The sequence below is a fragment of the Colletotrichum aenigma genome, assembly GCF_013390185.1.
Source record: "Colletotrichum aenigma strain Cg56 chromosome Unknown KSG_Cg56_contig08, whole genome shotgun sequence".
NCBI lineage: Eukaryota > Fungi > Ascomycota > Sordariomycetes > Glomerellales > Glomerellaceae > Colletotrichum > Colletotrichum aenigma.
This window is the reverse complement of record NW_023500914.1, coordinates 3,230,230-3,244,292: the sequence shown is the minus strand read 5'-3', so window position 1 is coordinate 3,244,292 and position 14,063 is coordinate 3,230,230. Positions and strand designations below refer to the sequence as shown.

Genomic DNA, 14,063 nt, shown 5'->3' with positions numbered 1-14,063 from the left:
AGTAGTCCCGAGCAGCATTGCTTCCTCGATGTTAATTGATGTGTTTTATGTTTCCTATGTATTGCTAGCATGGGATTTACAACGACCAAACATTGGCGTATGACTTGAACGATGATGTCACAGGGAGCCATTTGCGTGAAGATCGTCACGCAAAGATGGAGACCCCCTCAATAAGCCAGGCCAGGGAGTCGTGGGGCTGGCTGGATGGATTTTCAGCGGGATGTCGGTCATTCTGACTGCGAGGAGCAGCTGCAAATGAGTGGGTGCGAGATCTGTCGTCGATCACGTCGCACCTTTTTAATCCATCCGAGGCCCCCCGCCTATTGAGTCAACCCCGATGATTCGCAAGCTTGTAGTCGAAATTCTTCCCTGCTTCATCTTCGATTAATATCGTCTTGTGACGTTGGCTGTTCGGTTGTCCTGTGTCCCCCCGGGATCTCAATGGGTCTAAGATGCATTGATGCTGTCTGATCCTGTCGATCATCTAGGAGATTTTGCAATCCCACGACTGCTTCCAAGCCCCCGTACTTTCCAGGCGTTGTCCACAGGGAAATATTATTACACCCTCGTGACATACACTGTAGAGATACGAGCCATTGAGGCCAGAGGGTGTGTGTGCTTTTCTTTTGATAGTTGTGAATCCTGCGTGAAGTCTCTTGTCAAATGCAATACGGCTCAGGGGCTGACTGGGAGTGACGCCTCTGGGCCGACTTGATGACAGCGGAATGAACATACCGTTGATATGCCTCTGTAGTATGACGGCAGAGTACTTCTATAGCAGTTCACCTCATGTTACAAGTTGACTACTGGAACCATCTGAAGTCTGCTAGGACGAGTGTGCTTTGTCTTAGACGACATGATACAAACCTGTTCTTTGAACTAAAGAAAATCAAGGTCTCCAAGAACATCGCCTCAGCTGACCGGCATTGACTTTGGCAGTTGCGGATGCAAACTCGGGACTTTAGCCAACTACGAGACACTGCAGAAAGGCGATCATGGCCCAAAGAATAGGTTGAGCCATCACTGCAAGATCAGGTACTGGTAAGGCGAGATAGAAGATGATGAAGCCTCCGGAGAGGGACCTCGTTTAGACTCTTTCGTACTTTTCTTCAATCTGATGGACGTCTATAAGTTCTTATGTATCTAGGTTGTTTGCTGGGTGGGCACTTACAGATATTATTTTGATCCTGAATGAACTGGTATGCTGCCGCTAGTATGACAGCACTTTCGCAGTCTCTATTGCACTTGAACCCTGGGAAACATTGAGAACCGCCTCCTTATTATAAGGACGACCATATATGTTCCCACACTATCTTAATCACTTCTCCACGGCAGTCATCGTGATTTCCAACTTATCTTGCTCTTTTTGCCGGTTCAATGGCAGACTTCAAGGCATTAATATTTGTCGTTGCTTTCGTAGTACATATTCAACCTATCAGACACAGCAATAAGAAGCCCTTTCGTCGATGTTAAACGAGCGACGAAAGGCTGACGTTTTCGAAATTTCGCTTTGATGGTATCACTACTAGACGTACATACCCACAACACACCAACCTCTTTTGACGCAGCCTGAACTGGAGCATCGACCCAAGACAGTCTTCAAAGAAGCCGCAAGTCCAAAGAAGAATGATTCTCATATGTCACCAATGAACTTGTACGTCAGGCTACCTAGTTATCCCTGCGACGACGCAGATAGTGTGGAGGAAGATGGGGTTGCTGTTTACTCCAGCCCGGAGTTCCCCGCCAGTACTTCAGACGAAATCAACTACTGTTACACCATTTAATACAGGCGCAGGAACAAGCTTATTTTAAGTCCCAGCTTATAGCACGATCGCAGATAATTGGTCATCACATACGATAATGCTGAGTTAAGGACATCCTGTCGGTCGAAATTGCTCCAGCACAGATGTGTGCACAAGCTCAACATCTGAGAGTTCATATTCGACTTTGTAACATCGGCTGCCACATGCGACCACACCCACTGGAGAACTCGGGATCCCGTCCGCTCTCCCATAGATAAGCCAGTGAGGGCTGGAGTAGTAGTCGGGTCGGTGACGACCGGCGAATGCCCGGTGTTGTATGTCTTTTTATGTTTTTCTCTGTGCATCTAGCTTATAAGGTCTTTCTCAATGGCCTCAATTGTTGTCTGCCGTGTACGTGATGCTTGCTTTCCTGTGCCGCCCGGTCCATTGTCTTGCAGGATTGCTATGTAGGCATGGCTCTGCCTCAAGGTATGCGTCAGACAAACAACCATCTCGGTAGCCAATAGCGAGGTTCCCGAATCTGGACATGGAGCTGGCTTTTGAGTCGTCTAACGGCGTAGACAAAACTCTTGTTAGTCATCCCGCAAGAACCCTAAATGAGGAGGTTCCGGTAGATGTTTGCTGATAGGTCAACAGAGTTCATGCTTTGTGGGGACTGACTGTCAAGGTCCGTCTAAGTATACAGGGAAAAGCGAGCGCTCTGGTTCACTGCCACTCTCCACGTAATCTATGGTAAGTGACTTCAACAAGTCCATGCTAAGACCGAATGATGAAGGAGCGCACACTTCACCGATAGATGTCACAGAAGCGAGCCACGAAGTGATCGGCGTAGCCCTACGTTCCCGAGACTCAAACACGTCCAAATGTCTTTCCTGCGGCTGCTCGTCCGGTTAGCCAAGCTCTTCCACCCGCCTCCATCATCGGCTCTGGCTTCCGCGACCAACTTGCAGTCTTAAGACCCCGGGCGAGGAATGGTTTGATTGTCTGGGCGGGGGACCCCTATTTGGGAACGGACATCTGATGTAGCCGCATCAGCCGCTGAAAGCCTGTCACATCGTGTAGATCTCCTGCAAGGGATTTCAATTAGCTGCACGATATTCAAGCTTTCCAAACATATCTTTGCGTATCTGGGCCGTGAAAGCACTAGCATCAGTGTTAACCGGGCTGAAACTCAGAGCTAGTAGCCTCATGTGAATCAACATGGCACGAAACAATGGCATCCTACTGCCACATTCTCCAACCCTGATAATATAATGTAATCCAGCAAACCAACTGCAAGCGGAACTTCATTCAACTCATGTAGAGCGACGACTCCGTTAAATAACCGGGAATACTCAAAGCGGTAGCTTTCGAAATGAAACAAAGCAAATCGGACTCTTGTGATCCACAATGGCAGGGTATATCCAGCGCCCCAAGAAAAATGCGCGACTAGGACAGCCTAAAAGCCTCCGCCTTTTCAATCACAATCGACGCCTCTCCCAAAAGTGCAATCGAAACCTCGAAAGTGTGAACCGAAAGCACCAAAGATGCTTACCGTCAGTTGCAATACTAATCCTCATCGTCCTCGTTCCTAGAAAAGGTCCTGTTTTTCCTGTCATAGCGTGGCATTCAAATCGTAAGAAAATCTCTGGGCCCCCGTTTCTGCGTCTTGGTCTTTGTTGCCTTGACCCTCAAACGCCTTCAAGCTGCGATTATAAAATAAGAAATAGCAGTACCAAGGTTAGTAGGTGCGAATGACCTCCATGCCGAGTGACGTGTGATGTGGAGTGTTACGGATGACGGGACGAAGGTGTCTATCGCCAAAGAAAGTCGCTCGTCCTTACAGCACGGCCGGTGGCGTGAGATATAACCCTGGTGTTCTCGCATGCGTCCTCGAAATCGTCGTCAAGGTTGTATTCTCGGTAGTACCACTGGTTTGTCCTTGGATCAAAAAAGTCACGTCGGTGAAGCTCGGGCGTATGCAGGCCAAGATAGGACATCCACTGCGTGTGTTCTCGTAGTACCGCGGGGCTGCTGATATCCTCGGGGCCCAGAACGGTGTTGATGGGTTGCGAGATGGACTTTTGTCCTCGGGCGTCCCTATCGTTAAACATGAGCATCAGACGCGACGATATCTCCTTGTCGATGGCACTGAGTATCTGCCCAGTCTCAATGCGATTGGCTAAGCCCGTGAGGTACGCTTTATGGCCGTTCTTTCTTGGGGAATGTAGATGAGCCTGGATGGGTTAGCTAGAAGCAAGATGGTCGAATGATTTGATGCGAACCTTCATCTCTCGTCTGGTGTCTGTTAGAAATGCACAGTTGTCCATAATGCAGCGATAAATCTCCTTGAGATACCCCGGCTCAGCAATCTGCGGCGGGCAGCAGTGTGTCGTAGGCTGCAAGTCTGGCAACAGGGACACAGGTCGGCAAGTTTGGCAAAGGCCCCGAACGCACGGCTCGGTGGCGGAACATTCATGATCGAGATAGTAGTGAAACTGTGAGTTGGCCCATTGTCAGCCCGACACTCTCTGGTCACGTCACATTGCCACAACGTACCTCGGAGCATCCGGGTCGAGAGAAGGTTGGATCTCTTTTAGAATCTGTCGGATTCGGCTGGTTGTCGTCAGCAACATTAATTGTCATGGCAGCGCGATGGTGTCGTTTCGCTTACGATTCTTAAGTCGATCCTGTCTTTCTGACTGACATCGCCGCGGATAACTTTTGCTGGTAGGGGAACGGCATTCCATCGTAATGAACACAAAGAGCAGACAAATTTCCGGGGCCAACTACACGTCTGGTGAGGGTCGGCGACGGCCTCGGCTTCCTGTAATCGCCAGCCAATTCCATTGCCATAATCTCGGGATGTACGGGACAGGCCCGCATAGTCCACACTCCAGCCCGTCTGAATCGGGTCCCCGTTACTAACTGATAACGAGCCATTCAACTCCGAAGGGAGATTCTGTTCCTGAAATGCCGGTTGGCCAGTGACACTATCGAGGTAGGAGCCGGCATCACCATCCACGCGGATGAGAACATGGCGAGGCGTACTTGAAGTGGTTGTAGATAGATCGAAGGGGTTGATAGAGCCGACTGTGGGTCCTGAAGCTGGTGTTGCAAATCTGCTGCTAGTGACACTCGCAGTCTGGCTGTGACTTTCAACCTCGTCGTTTGACTTCTTGGAGGCCGGAGTTGTGGTGGACGCCGTGGAGGGGAAGGAAATGGCGTCGAAGTGTTTACCCTGAAGTGATATTCCGGCATTATGACGGACACTGTTCGCATTGATCAAGGCAGTAGCGTTGTCTCGGTCCTGTAGCTGAACCTGGACAGGCGGACGAGTCGTTGGCCATGGTTGGCGATGCATGGGATACCCATGGTGTGGTGGGGGAAACGGAGCAAAAGCGTTTCCCCCGATAGAACCGTGATGCCCAAAAGATCGATTCGAGATGGTCAAGCTCATGTCGCGGGCGTCTCGTTCCTGGGTTATCGGCCGTCAGACGATTGACTGGTTGCCGCCGAGGTTATGCTTGGCTGTGTCCAGTGGTATCTGATGTTGATGGACAGCTTCAAGCTTCTGGGGCTGTTTGGTCTGAGCTTGTCGGCACGGGTGACTGCAGATGGACAAGGACCACCAAATATAAAATGGAAAAGGCTAGGGATGGGCGGAGGCGAGCCGTCATGTAAGATGAGCGGCGACTTGAGTCTTGCACAGCAGTCAGCAGTGCGACGGGAGTGAGAATGATGAAAGAAAGGGTGTGTGTGTGTGTGTGCGTGTATGGGCGCGCGCGCGTGTGGGTGGGTGATCTGATGGTACTATTCCCCTGCCGCTCACGATCTGGTGGGATCCATAGACGGCGTGCTCAGGGTTGTTTCTGCTCTTGCCAGCGTTGTTTTTCTTCCTCCCGGCCTGAATCAGAAAAAGAAGGGTAAAGCGAGTGGTCCTGGGTGGCTGCCCCTAGTCTCAGAGTATCGCGAGGAAAAAGCAATGGGGACACTCTGACACTCCGGCTCTCTGGCCTCGTCTTCGTCGTCGTCGTCGCTGGCGCCGCACTCGCTACCAGACACGCCTCACTATCTATATGTACGTAGACTGGGTACATTCAGTCCCGAAGACGAGCGAGAGATAGCTCTGTAGCTATGCAACACATAGCAAGGCTCCATTCTGCAGACGCGGAGCGCATGTGCAGAGTCGGGTACGTATCCGTACGTACGACACGCCGCGATGGTCTGCAGTAGGCAATCTTGACTGGAGCCCAAATGGGCTGGGGTTCGACGTACTACGACGTACCTATCCAGTAGCAGCGGACAAGGGAGAAGACGACAACAAGCAGGGGTAAAGGTACAGGCCCGGGGAGCGGCGTCGGCGTCATCGGGATCAGGGCCAGGCCAGGGACAGACAGCTAAGCCGATTGACAACCATCGATTGCAGCGTCCAAAGTCAAGGCTAGATTCAGATGGACAAGGCAAGGCCAGACGACATCAGACGAAACTTGCCGCTGTTCATGCCAGACAGGACGAGGCCCAGGCAGCGCAGGACCGGGCAGGGCAGGGCAGGGCAGGGCAGGCTCAGGCTTCAGGCTCGGTTCCCAAGTTGGGTTCCATGCTCGAGCAAGGCAAGACACCCAACAATCAACATATGCACCATGGACCAACCCCCTGTCGAGTGGTGTCGTGCCGCTGCCACTCTGCGCGCCGATGTGCTGTCATGCTCGTCAGTCCTGAGAAGAAACAACTGCCCCCGGTACGGACGTACGAAGAATAGGAAGACGCAGATGAGTTGCAGATTCCTGCAAGCTGTGTCTTGACTTACCCCATCAGCCAGCAACCCTTGCCTGTCTCGCCTCCTCTAGCCACGCTTGGATTGGCTCGGAACAAACCCTTCTCAGGGATGGTCCATCTCTATCCATTTATCAACACTACTTCGTCTTGACAGAGAAACCCTATCCATAGCTATCCGCGCACTAATCCACAACTCTCCGATCGATAGACGAACAAGTGGCCGATAGTCGACTACCCCAAAACTGTGGGCAAGATCTGGGGAAGACAGGCCAATGGGCAACGTTCTCGATTGCGTAGCTTGCTGCATTCGCATCTCGTTGAGGCTTAGGGTCGGTGTGGATATTGCTTTTTTCTTTTCTAGCCCCTCCCCTCCTCACTCCTAGCCCTCCGGACTCATTCCCACTAGAAAATGGATCCGCGATGATTCAAATTTCGCATACCGCGTCAAAGAGACGATGGAATGACCAGTTGAGATGGCCTGATATGACCGTCTTGGCTTCGCTTCGTCACTGGGATACGTACTCTCTCTGCTGCATCCTTCTCTTCGCGGCAACAGCATCCATGCTGATCCGTCTGGCTGCCGTCTTGTAGATACTCGGAGGCGTAACTCGCAAGTGGCCGTTGACTCGCGGCTAGGTTCCGGTCGCTCTGTCGTGGTATCCGTATGTCTTGACGACTTGGGTCGTTTAGGACTTGCTGTATGGATGCCTCACTTCCACTTTTGACCCAACCGTTGTCGAGCTACACCGCGCCACGGATATTATCTGGGGTTGCATCTGTGTCTAGATAAAGGCTGTTGAGTCTGTATAGACGGGGCTGGACTCTGCATGGTTTCCTTCAAGGCTGCCATCGGTTCGGACGTGACGTCCATGTTCCCCTGATGACTTGTGCAAGCGAAACATGACGGATGAAGACCCGATTGACAGGGCCTCAATGATGCCGATATGCAGGTTATTCGAGCTGATGGCCGGTAAATGCAGCCCAACTTGCTGAATGATGGACTCCCTGCCACCGTCGACGACGTAGGTATATGCTTTTCAGTTACTGTCTGGCATTCGAGATGCGATGTGATGCCATAAAGTTACCATCCCTAGTCTGCCCAGTCCAGCCCAGCCCAGCCCGGTGCGACTCAGGACCACATCTCCGGGCGCTGGCAGGACTCGAATTCCGATCCGTGTGAAGAATTTGCACATGCCTGCCACCTGAGGCCCGAATGAGCCACGGGATAGACCACTCACTTGAGGCCTAGCCCTGACGACGTGGAACTCGAAAAAGCAATATACCACAGCCGGCCCAGACGCCGTTGCCATCCGGCATACGATCGACATCCATGTGCCGCACCTCCAGCTCGAATCAGCGTGGCATCCAACCCCTGCCTAAGCTCTGCCCTCCAAGTCAATTAGCGGTGTGTTGCTGCTGCTGCTTCTTCTCGAGAAAAAAACGTGGGCTGCCTGTCAGGCAAGGGGTTTACGGGGCGACGAGCAAAACAATGCACCAAGACCGACGGAAATAGCAATCAAATTACTTCAGCTTCAAGGGCGACCAAGGGATAACTCAGTTCACAGGGATACAGATGGGTGTTGATGTGAAATCTGGAAACAATTCAATCCGCCCAAGCGATGTCCAATAACCCTTCTGACATTCATCCTCGTTACATTATCACGAGCCGCAACACGTATCTCCATGTCGTCTTCAACTTTGACATCCTACTCGGGAATGCCACTGAGCCATCTGACAATCAGAAGAACAGCGGCTCAACTTCGCTCGAGTCTGGTAAGACGCGTGTAGAATCAGTCTCAGCGTAGCGTTACTGGAACATAATCCGCCATCCCCGATGAATACAACTCCCGACGGCGTCATAGCCGCATCCCTTTTTCGCAGCGGATAGGGCAGCTGTCTCGGATCGTGTAGGATAAGAGACGGGGGACGATCATGGTCGCTCCCCGCCATCCTCCATCATCTCAGCTTCAGCCACGAAATTGCACACCGCAAACCGCAGTACCGGAAAAATCTCCGTGGGCCTTAACCGCTAGGATAAGTCAAGCTCTCTAAGGTCTCCCTGTACGCCATGTACTTCTGCAGGAAGACAGGTGGCCGTTAACAATATGTCTTGGCCCTGGTCATCGCCAATGAGCCGCATGGTGCGGCCCCAACGAGACCAGTTCCCCAGCGCCCGTCGGAGCAGTGTAATTCGACTTGGCATCGACCATTCTCGAAAGCGACTCAGGCGTGTTGACCAACATGTCTCAGCTTGCACAATGTACCCAGTCGTCCGCATGGTAGATGTAGAAAAAGAAAACCTGCCCCTGTGCTCGTGCTTTGCTGTTTGTTGCAGGGCATATCTTGTTGGTGTGCGTGTGTGCGTGTGTGCGTGTGTGCGTGTGGCGGTCTGGCAAAACCCTTGAGGACATGGTTCAAAACCTCGGCGTCCAGCAAGTCTTGTCGAAATCTTGCTCAGATGTGAGCAAGGCAGCGACCTCCAGTCAGTCTACCTGCGGGCCGCAAAGGTTGGCTGCCAATCGCAGCCTGTGCTCAAGCACTGGTGCTGAAGTAGTAATTTTCCCACAGATACTCATAGTCCTCCAGGATGCCACCGATGATCCCAGGTACCCTTGATCTGACGCCTCCAACGACGCCCTTCATAATGTTCTCATAAAATGCCCCGCGCATTGTCCACCATCCCATGGCCCAGCCTCTCTTGCTCCATTCGTCGCGTTCTAGAGGCGTAGTCCTGAAACTACGGTCCCTCAGCTGGCGAGCCGCGTATTCGACGGTCAACCCAACAAGCCACGGTGTCCAGGATTTCTTGTTCTTGCTCCTTGAGAGTGCGACAGCGTACACCAATGGTGCAAGTATGTGAAGCACTTCGGCTGCCTGCGCGCTACCCTGAAGTTGATTCAGCAGCTTTGCCGCTGGCTTGACATCGTCAGCGGTTAAGACCTTGCTCAACAGGTAGCCACTGATGTCACCGGCATTCGGTAAAGAGGGTAAACTCATGCCAGTTCTGGGCATCGACCAATCTTTCTCGTGGGGCTTGGGGGCTTCATCCCCAGCTTCGGAGGCATGACCATTGGCCGACTCGCCCATCAGCTCCTTCAGGCCGGTGTCCTCCTCCGACTCTGGCTCTTCCGGAATGGGTTCCCGCTCGGGTAGGACTGGCGTGACGATAGGACGGGTGCGAGTGACTCGAAGCAGCAAAAGACGGCAGATGGCTTTGATAGCTTCGAGGAGGACGATAACGCGCCATCTGCTGCGTTCGCCTCCTCGTCTTTTGGCGGCCATCTCGCACAGTAGTTGAGTATAGGTTACCATCTGCAAGAGCATGGCAATTCGGCGGTACATGGGGCTGCGCTGAGTCCAGTGCTTGGTATACCGACTGTGGGGTGATGGTAGTCGTGCCATAGGGATGCGCGACAAGGCGCGCATGAGTAGGGTATCATGATAGAGTGAAAGGAGTTGCACACTCGAATGCAGAGTTTCGGATGCGATTTCGGCGTCCCGGAACCGACCTGGGGCTCAAATATTAGTAGGAAGGCAATCGAGTCGTTTCGCGGGGAGTGGCATTACCAGGGATGATGTAGGTCAGAGACCGGAGGGCCGACTCTATTTGCGAAACCTGGCTGGCGTTCTTGGTGATAAATTCATCATACATTTGCAGCCATTGCGGCGGCAGTGATAGCACAGCACGAATAGGTGATGGCTGGTGCGATAGCCGTGTTTTGTTGGGAACGTCGGCTGAGGTCGACATCGCGAGGTCTCTACGGCATCGAGTTGAGGACGGCGACTAGAGATGGGAAGCGACAGAAGGGTTAGGAGAGTCGAAATACGAAGGGATGACAGCAAGAGGACGAAAAATGGGCGTGATTAAGAAATGTCGAGGGTATCGGCGGCAAAGCGCGAATTAGTTGTTGAACTACTGCTCTGAACACAAGAAGGTCCAAACAGAGGAAAGTGGTGAGGTAAGAGGAAGTGATGAAGTACTCAGCGCGGCGCATCGCGACGTGGACGGGCGTGACGGGATGCGCTGGGTGTTGCTAACTTAGCTGCCTCTACCTGCCTCCCACAGTCTCCGTCCTGCGCTAGCCTGAGGTCAGCCCGGGCGCCGACTTTGAGCCGAGGCTGGGTGTCATAAGCCGTTCGGCCATGGCACTGGCACAGGCACGGTACAGCGAGCACAGGTGGAAGGTACCTAACCCAAAGTAAAGTCACTACCCGACTGGAGATTGCAGCATGAGGCGGGAAAGTACACGGCCAAACGAGCAGTGTGCCGCATTGAGCCAATGAAATTATGTTGCATGCCTCGGGAACGACCATCCCTGGACTTGCGCAATCCATTAGTTGCATAGCTTCAGTCCTTTCAATACGGATAACATCCCGTCCGATTGACTTCCATGTGAAAGGCACCAGTCGCCGCGTGTAGTCACATCCGCTTGAACTTTTGCATCTCTTCAGTCTCCTGCATAGAATCGTCCCTTCTTGACACAGCTACCGTACAATTCAAGATAATACAGATGTCAGATTGGAAATACCCGTGATCACAATCGCACCGGGTCGTCTGTGTCTTCGCGGGAAAGGGCTCGGGGTATCACAAAACAGACATGCCTTGCCCCCATGCCAAACTCCGGAACGGGTGAAATCCTCCCACGCAATTCGCCCTATCCATATTCCACAGGGGAATAAGAGGTGTTTGTGACTCAATATGGGTCAGTGGTGTACCGTTTCCTCTCCCAATTGGTTGCTCGGCTTGCCGGCGTTTCCTCCGGAGCACACTCCTACGAAAGCCTCTCAAATCCGGCTTCCTTCAACTCACGCCCGGTCGGAAGCATTGGGCGGCCTTGCATGGGGAATGGCCAAAAAAGAGGATTCTCCATGATTTGAGCCGCTCGCGATACTGACGGGCTCTCCTGACTTCCCGTTCCCGCTGCTGCCTTCGATTCCATCGCCTCGCCGCTGCCAAGGCCGCCTCCCCACACGCAAATGAAGTCATCTTCGAGGACATTTGGCGCGAAGAAATTCAGACTGCTAGTGTACGGCCTGGCAAGCTGTGCATACTCGGCATCCGAAGTGGGTGTTGAGCCCATGTCGACCTCCAAACCCCATTTCTTGGCCAGGTACCGCAGGATATTGAGCGCTTGTTCCGCGAAATGATGGCACGGCGCCATCTCCTCCAGATCTCGGATGCCTTGTTTGATCGCTTCTACGCCACGGGGAGGATGCGACGTTCCAGCAGACGACTCGGGCGCTGTCTCGCCTGATTCATCAGAGTCCCTCTGTGGGGCTGGGGCTATTGCTCCGATGGCCAAATGCATAATAGCAGATGTCAGAACGAAGTAGGGCACAAATGAGGGTGTCCGACGCAAGGTGTACAGTTGCGAGTAGGAGCGTAGCAGACCCTGAATCGCATCTGCGGCCTGACAGCACACGTCTCTTGGTAGTAGCTTGGAGCCAATGATTCGAAGTTTAATCAGCGGCCGAAAGAGGAGAAGGATCGCAAAATGGTAATACATGCTGGGATGAATTTAACGAAAACCTTCGGAGATTCGTGTTGAAAGGGAGACTTACTGCGCAAAGAGCACAGCGGGGGTGAAATTATGACCCAACCTGAGGACTTCAGGTATCCTGTCATACCAGTTCAGGTACTGGGTGTAGATGCCGAGGAGGTCACGGCTGGTCAACGGCCTGCCTGGAGAGTGGAGTATGTAGAGGCTCTGATGTACAAGCTCACTCAGTTCGCAAAAACACTTGTAAACGGACCGAACATTGGAAGGTTGCTCGGCTGAGCGTTGCAGCGGCGCGCCTATTGAAGCATTGATCAGTCAAACATGATCGTAACAACTACAGATAGACTCACCATCATCGGTATAAGGAATCCACAATGACGCTTCAATATCATCGATTATGGCGGGCTTCGGCGGCAGGTGAGGGAAACATGAACATTGGGGAAGCGAGCCAGTCGCCAGAGACCAAGCGCTAGGGGGCAGTTAGCTAGGACACATGCTTCGCACCCTGGCAATAGACTTACTGGTCTAGAGCGAAAGCGCCCCAGAAAGTGGCAGCCTGAACCGCAAACTCATCATGGTCTCCGTCGTCCTGCAGCTGATGGAGCCCCATCTCAATGGCCAAACGGATGCTTTGACCGGCGTAGTACCAACTTTCCGAATCCCGTCCACAGCTAGCCTCGCGTATGGACATTATCCCCAAAGCCTGGATGGTTGTTAAAGTATGGTGGTCGTCCTCGAGGTAGAAGAGTCGCTGCGCCTCTTTGAAAAAGTGATCACCCGAAGTGTAAGGGTCGCTAGGGTTAGCTCGCGTACTGGACTTGCTGGAGAAGCGGCATCCCAAGGCCAAAAGGGCATTGACCAAGATGGGCGAACAGTATCGGGATATACCGTTTTGGAAATCTCTAAGGAAGTGCTCTTTGCTCAACGACGCGAATGTTGGATATTCCCAGCAGAAGTACAGGGCAAGTAGGTGTTGAACCAGAGAGCCGTCCTCGGTGATATTCGTCCAGTTCTCAGGGGGCAGCTTCATGTCAGGCAACTCAAGTGGCGCGAGAACCTGATCAAGCCCTTGATACCTCCCACCCTCAGACGCCTCCGTGTTACTAGCACTTTCCGGCCATGAATCAATGGGCCCTTGGGGGAGCCTATTTGTGTCTGCACTCCAGTTCATCAAGTCAGGATGAGAGTTACTCCTAGTGCTTTGACTATGCGACGAGAGGTGCCAAGGACTGTTGGGGTCCAGATCCTGGCGCAATCCTGACTGTCCTGTATTGGGACTCATGGTCACCGATCCAGTTCCCCCAAGGTTTCTTGTCCTGATTGGGGCAGGGCCTGATCCTGGGTATCCAGAGCGTGTATTCAAGCTGCCGCTCGTTTCACTGGATGGCTCAGCCGGACGGCTGAAGGACGGCCGAGGACCGCCGCCAGATGGGAGGGTGCCGCCAAGCCATTCCGATACTGACTCAAGGCTCTGACCGTTGCGCAGGCGCTGGAGCACATCTTCCCACATGTCGGACCGCACCAGCGCTGCGATGACCTGGTCACTGGAGCGCTGACGTTGGCGCAGTTGCTCGATCTCGGTCCGGAGATGCTCCTTGGATTGGCGAACCGGGATCTCGTACACACACTCTACGTCTTTCTGAGCCTTACAGCGGCCGCATGGCTTTTGGCCGTCGCACTAATAGCAGCAAAGAGGTCAGATAACGGAACTTGAAATGGAGTGAGAGCACCTTGGTGTGTCACGAAGCCTGACAATCGCATACCTTGGCACGCTTTTTCCGACACTCGGTACAGGCGTTTGGTGTTACAACACCCAGTCCTCTTCTCCTCTTGGACAGCTGGCCGGGACCGGAAGCAGAGGCTGGGGTCGCAGCGGAAGGCGCTGCTGGAGTCGAAGCAGGTACGGGGGCGGCTGAAGAGGCGGCAGCGGAAGCAGATGATGCCCCCACGGAGGAGGCAGCGCCGGCGCCGGGGTGGGCCTGCGACTGGCCACCGGATGCCTCCTCCATATCGGCAGTACTTGCGCGCTTCACGTTGACTG

General features: G+C 53.1%; 3 protein-coding genes across 3 annotated transcripts; all 3 read right to left on the bottom strand.

The window, feature by feature from the left end:
- Positions 1 to 3,556: 3,556 nt before the first annotated feature.
- CGCA056_v012351 (uncharacterized protein) lies at positions 3,557 to 5,106 on the bottom strand (the record flags this gene model as incomplete). Its single annotated transcript, XM_037327595.1, has 5 exons — positions 3,557 to 3,979; positions 4,028 to 4,040; positions 4,200 to 4,240; positions 4,302 to 4,358; positions 4,417 to 5,106. The coding sequence occupies 5 exons, from the start codon at positions 5,104 to 5,106 to the stop codon at positions 3,557 to 3,559; spliced, it is 1,224 nt and encodes a 407-aa protein (XP_037173972.1).
- Positions 5,107 to 9,053: 3,947 nt separating this feature from the next.
- PEX16 (Peroxisomal membrane protein PEX16) lies at positions 9,054 to 10,269 on the bottom strand (the record flags this gene model as incomplete). The annotated part of the gene is made up of 2 exons (XM_037327594.1): positions 9,054 to 10,030; positions 10,089 to 10,269. 2 exons carry the CDS (start codon positions 10,267 to 10,269, stop codon positions 9,054 to 9,056), a joined length of 1,158 nt encoding a protein of 385 aa, XP_037173933.1.
- A 1,024-nt stretch (positions 10,270 to 11,293) lies between these two features.
- nit-4-3 (Nitrogen assimilation transcription factor nit-4) lies at positions 11,294 to 14,031 on the bottom strand (the record flags this gene model as incomplete). Its single annotated transcript, XM_037327593.1, has 5 exons — positions 11,294 to 12,029; positions 12,084 to 12,318; positions 12,373 to 12,491; positions 12,544 to 13,700; positions 13,786 to 14,031. The coding sequence occupies 5 exons, from the start codon at positions 14,029 to 14,031 to the stop codon at positions 11,294 to 11,296; spliced, it is 2,493 nt and encodes an 830-aa protein (XP_037174432.1).
- Positions 14,032 to 14,063: the final 32 nt, after the last annotated feature.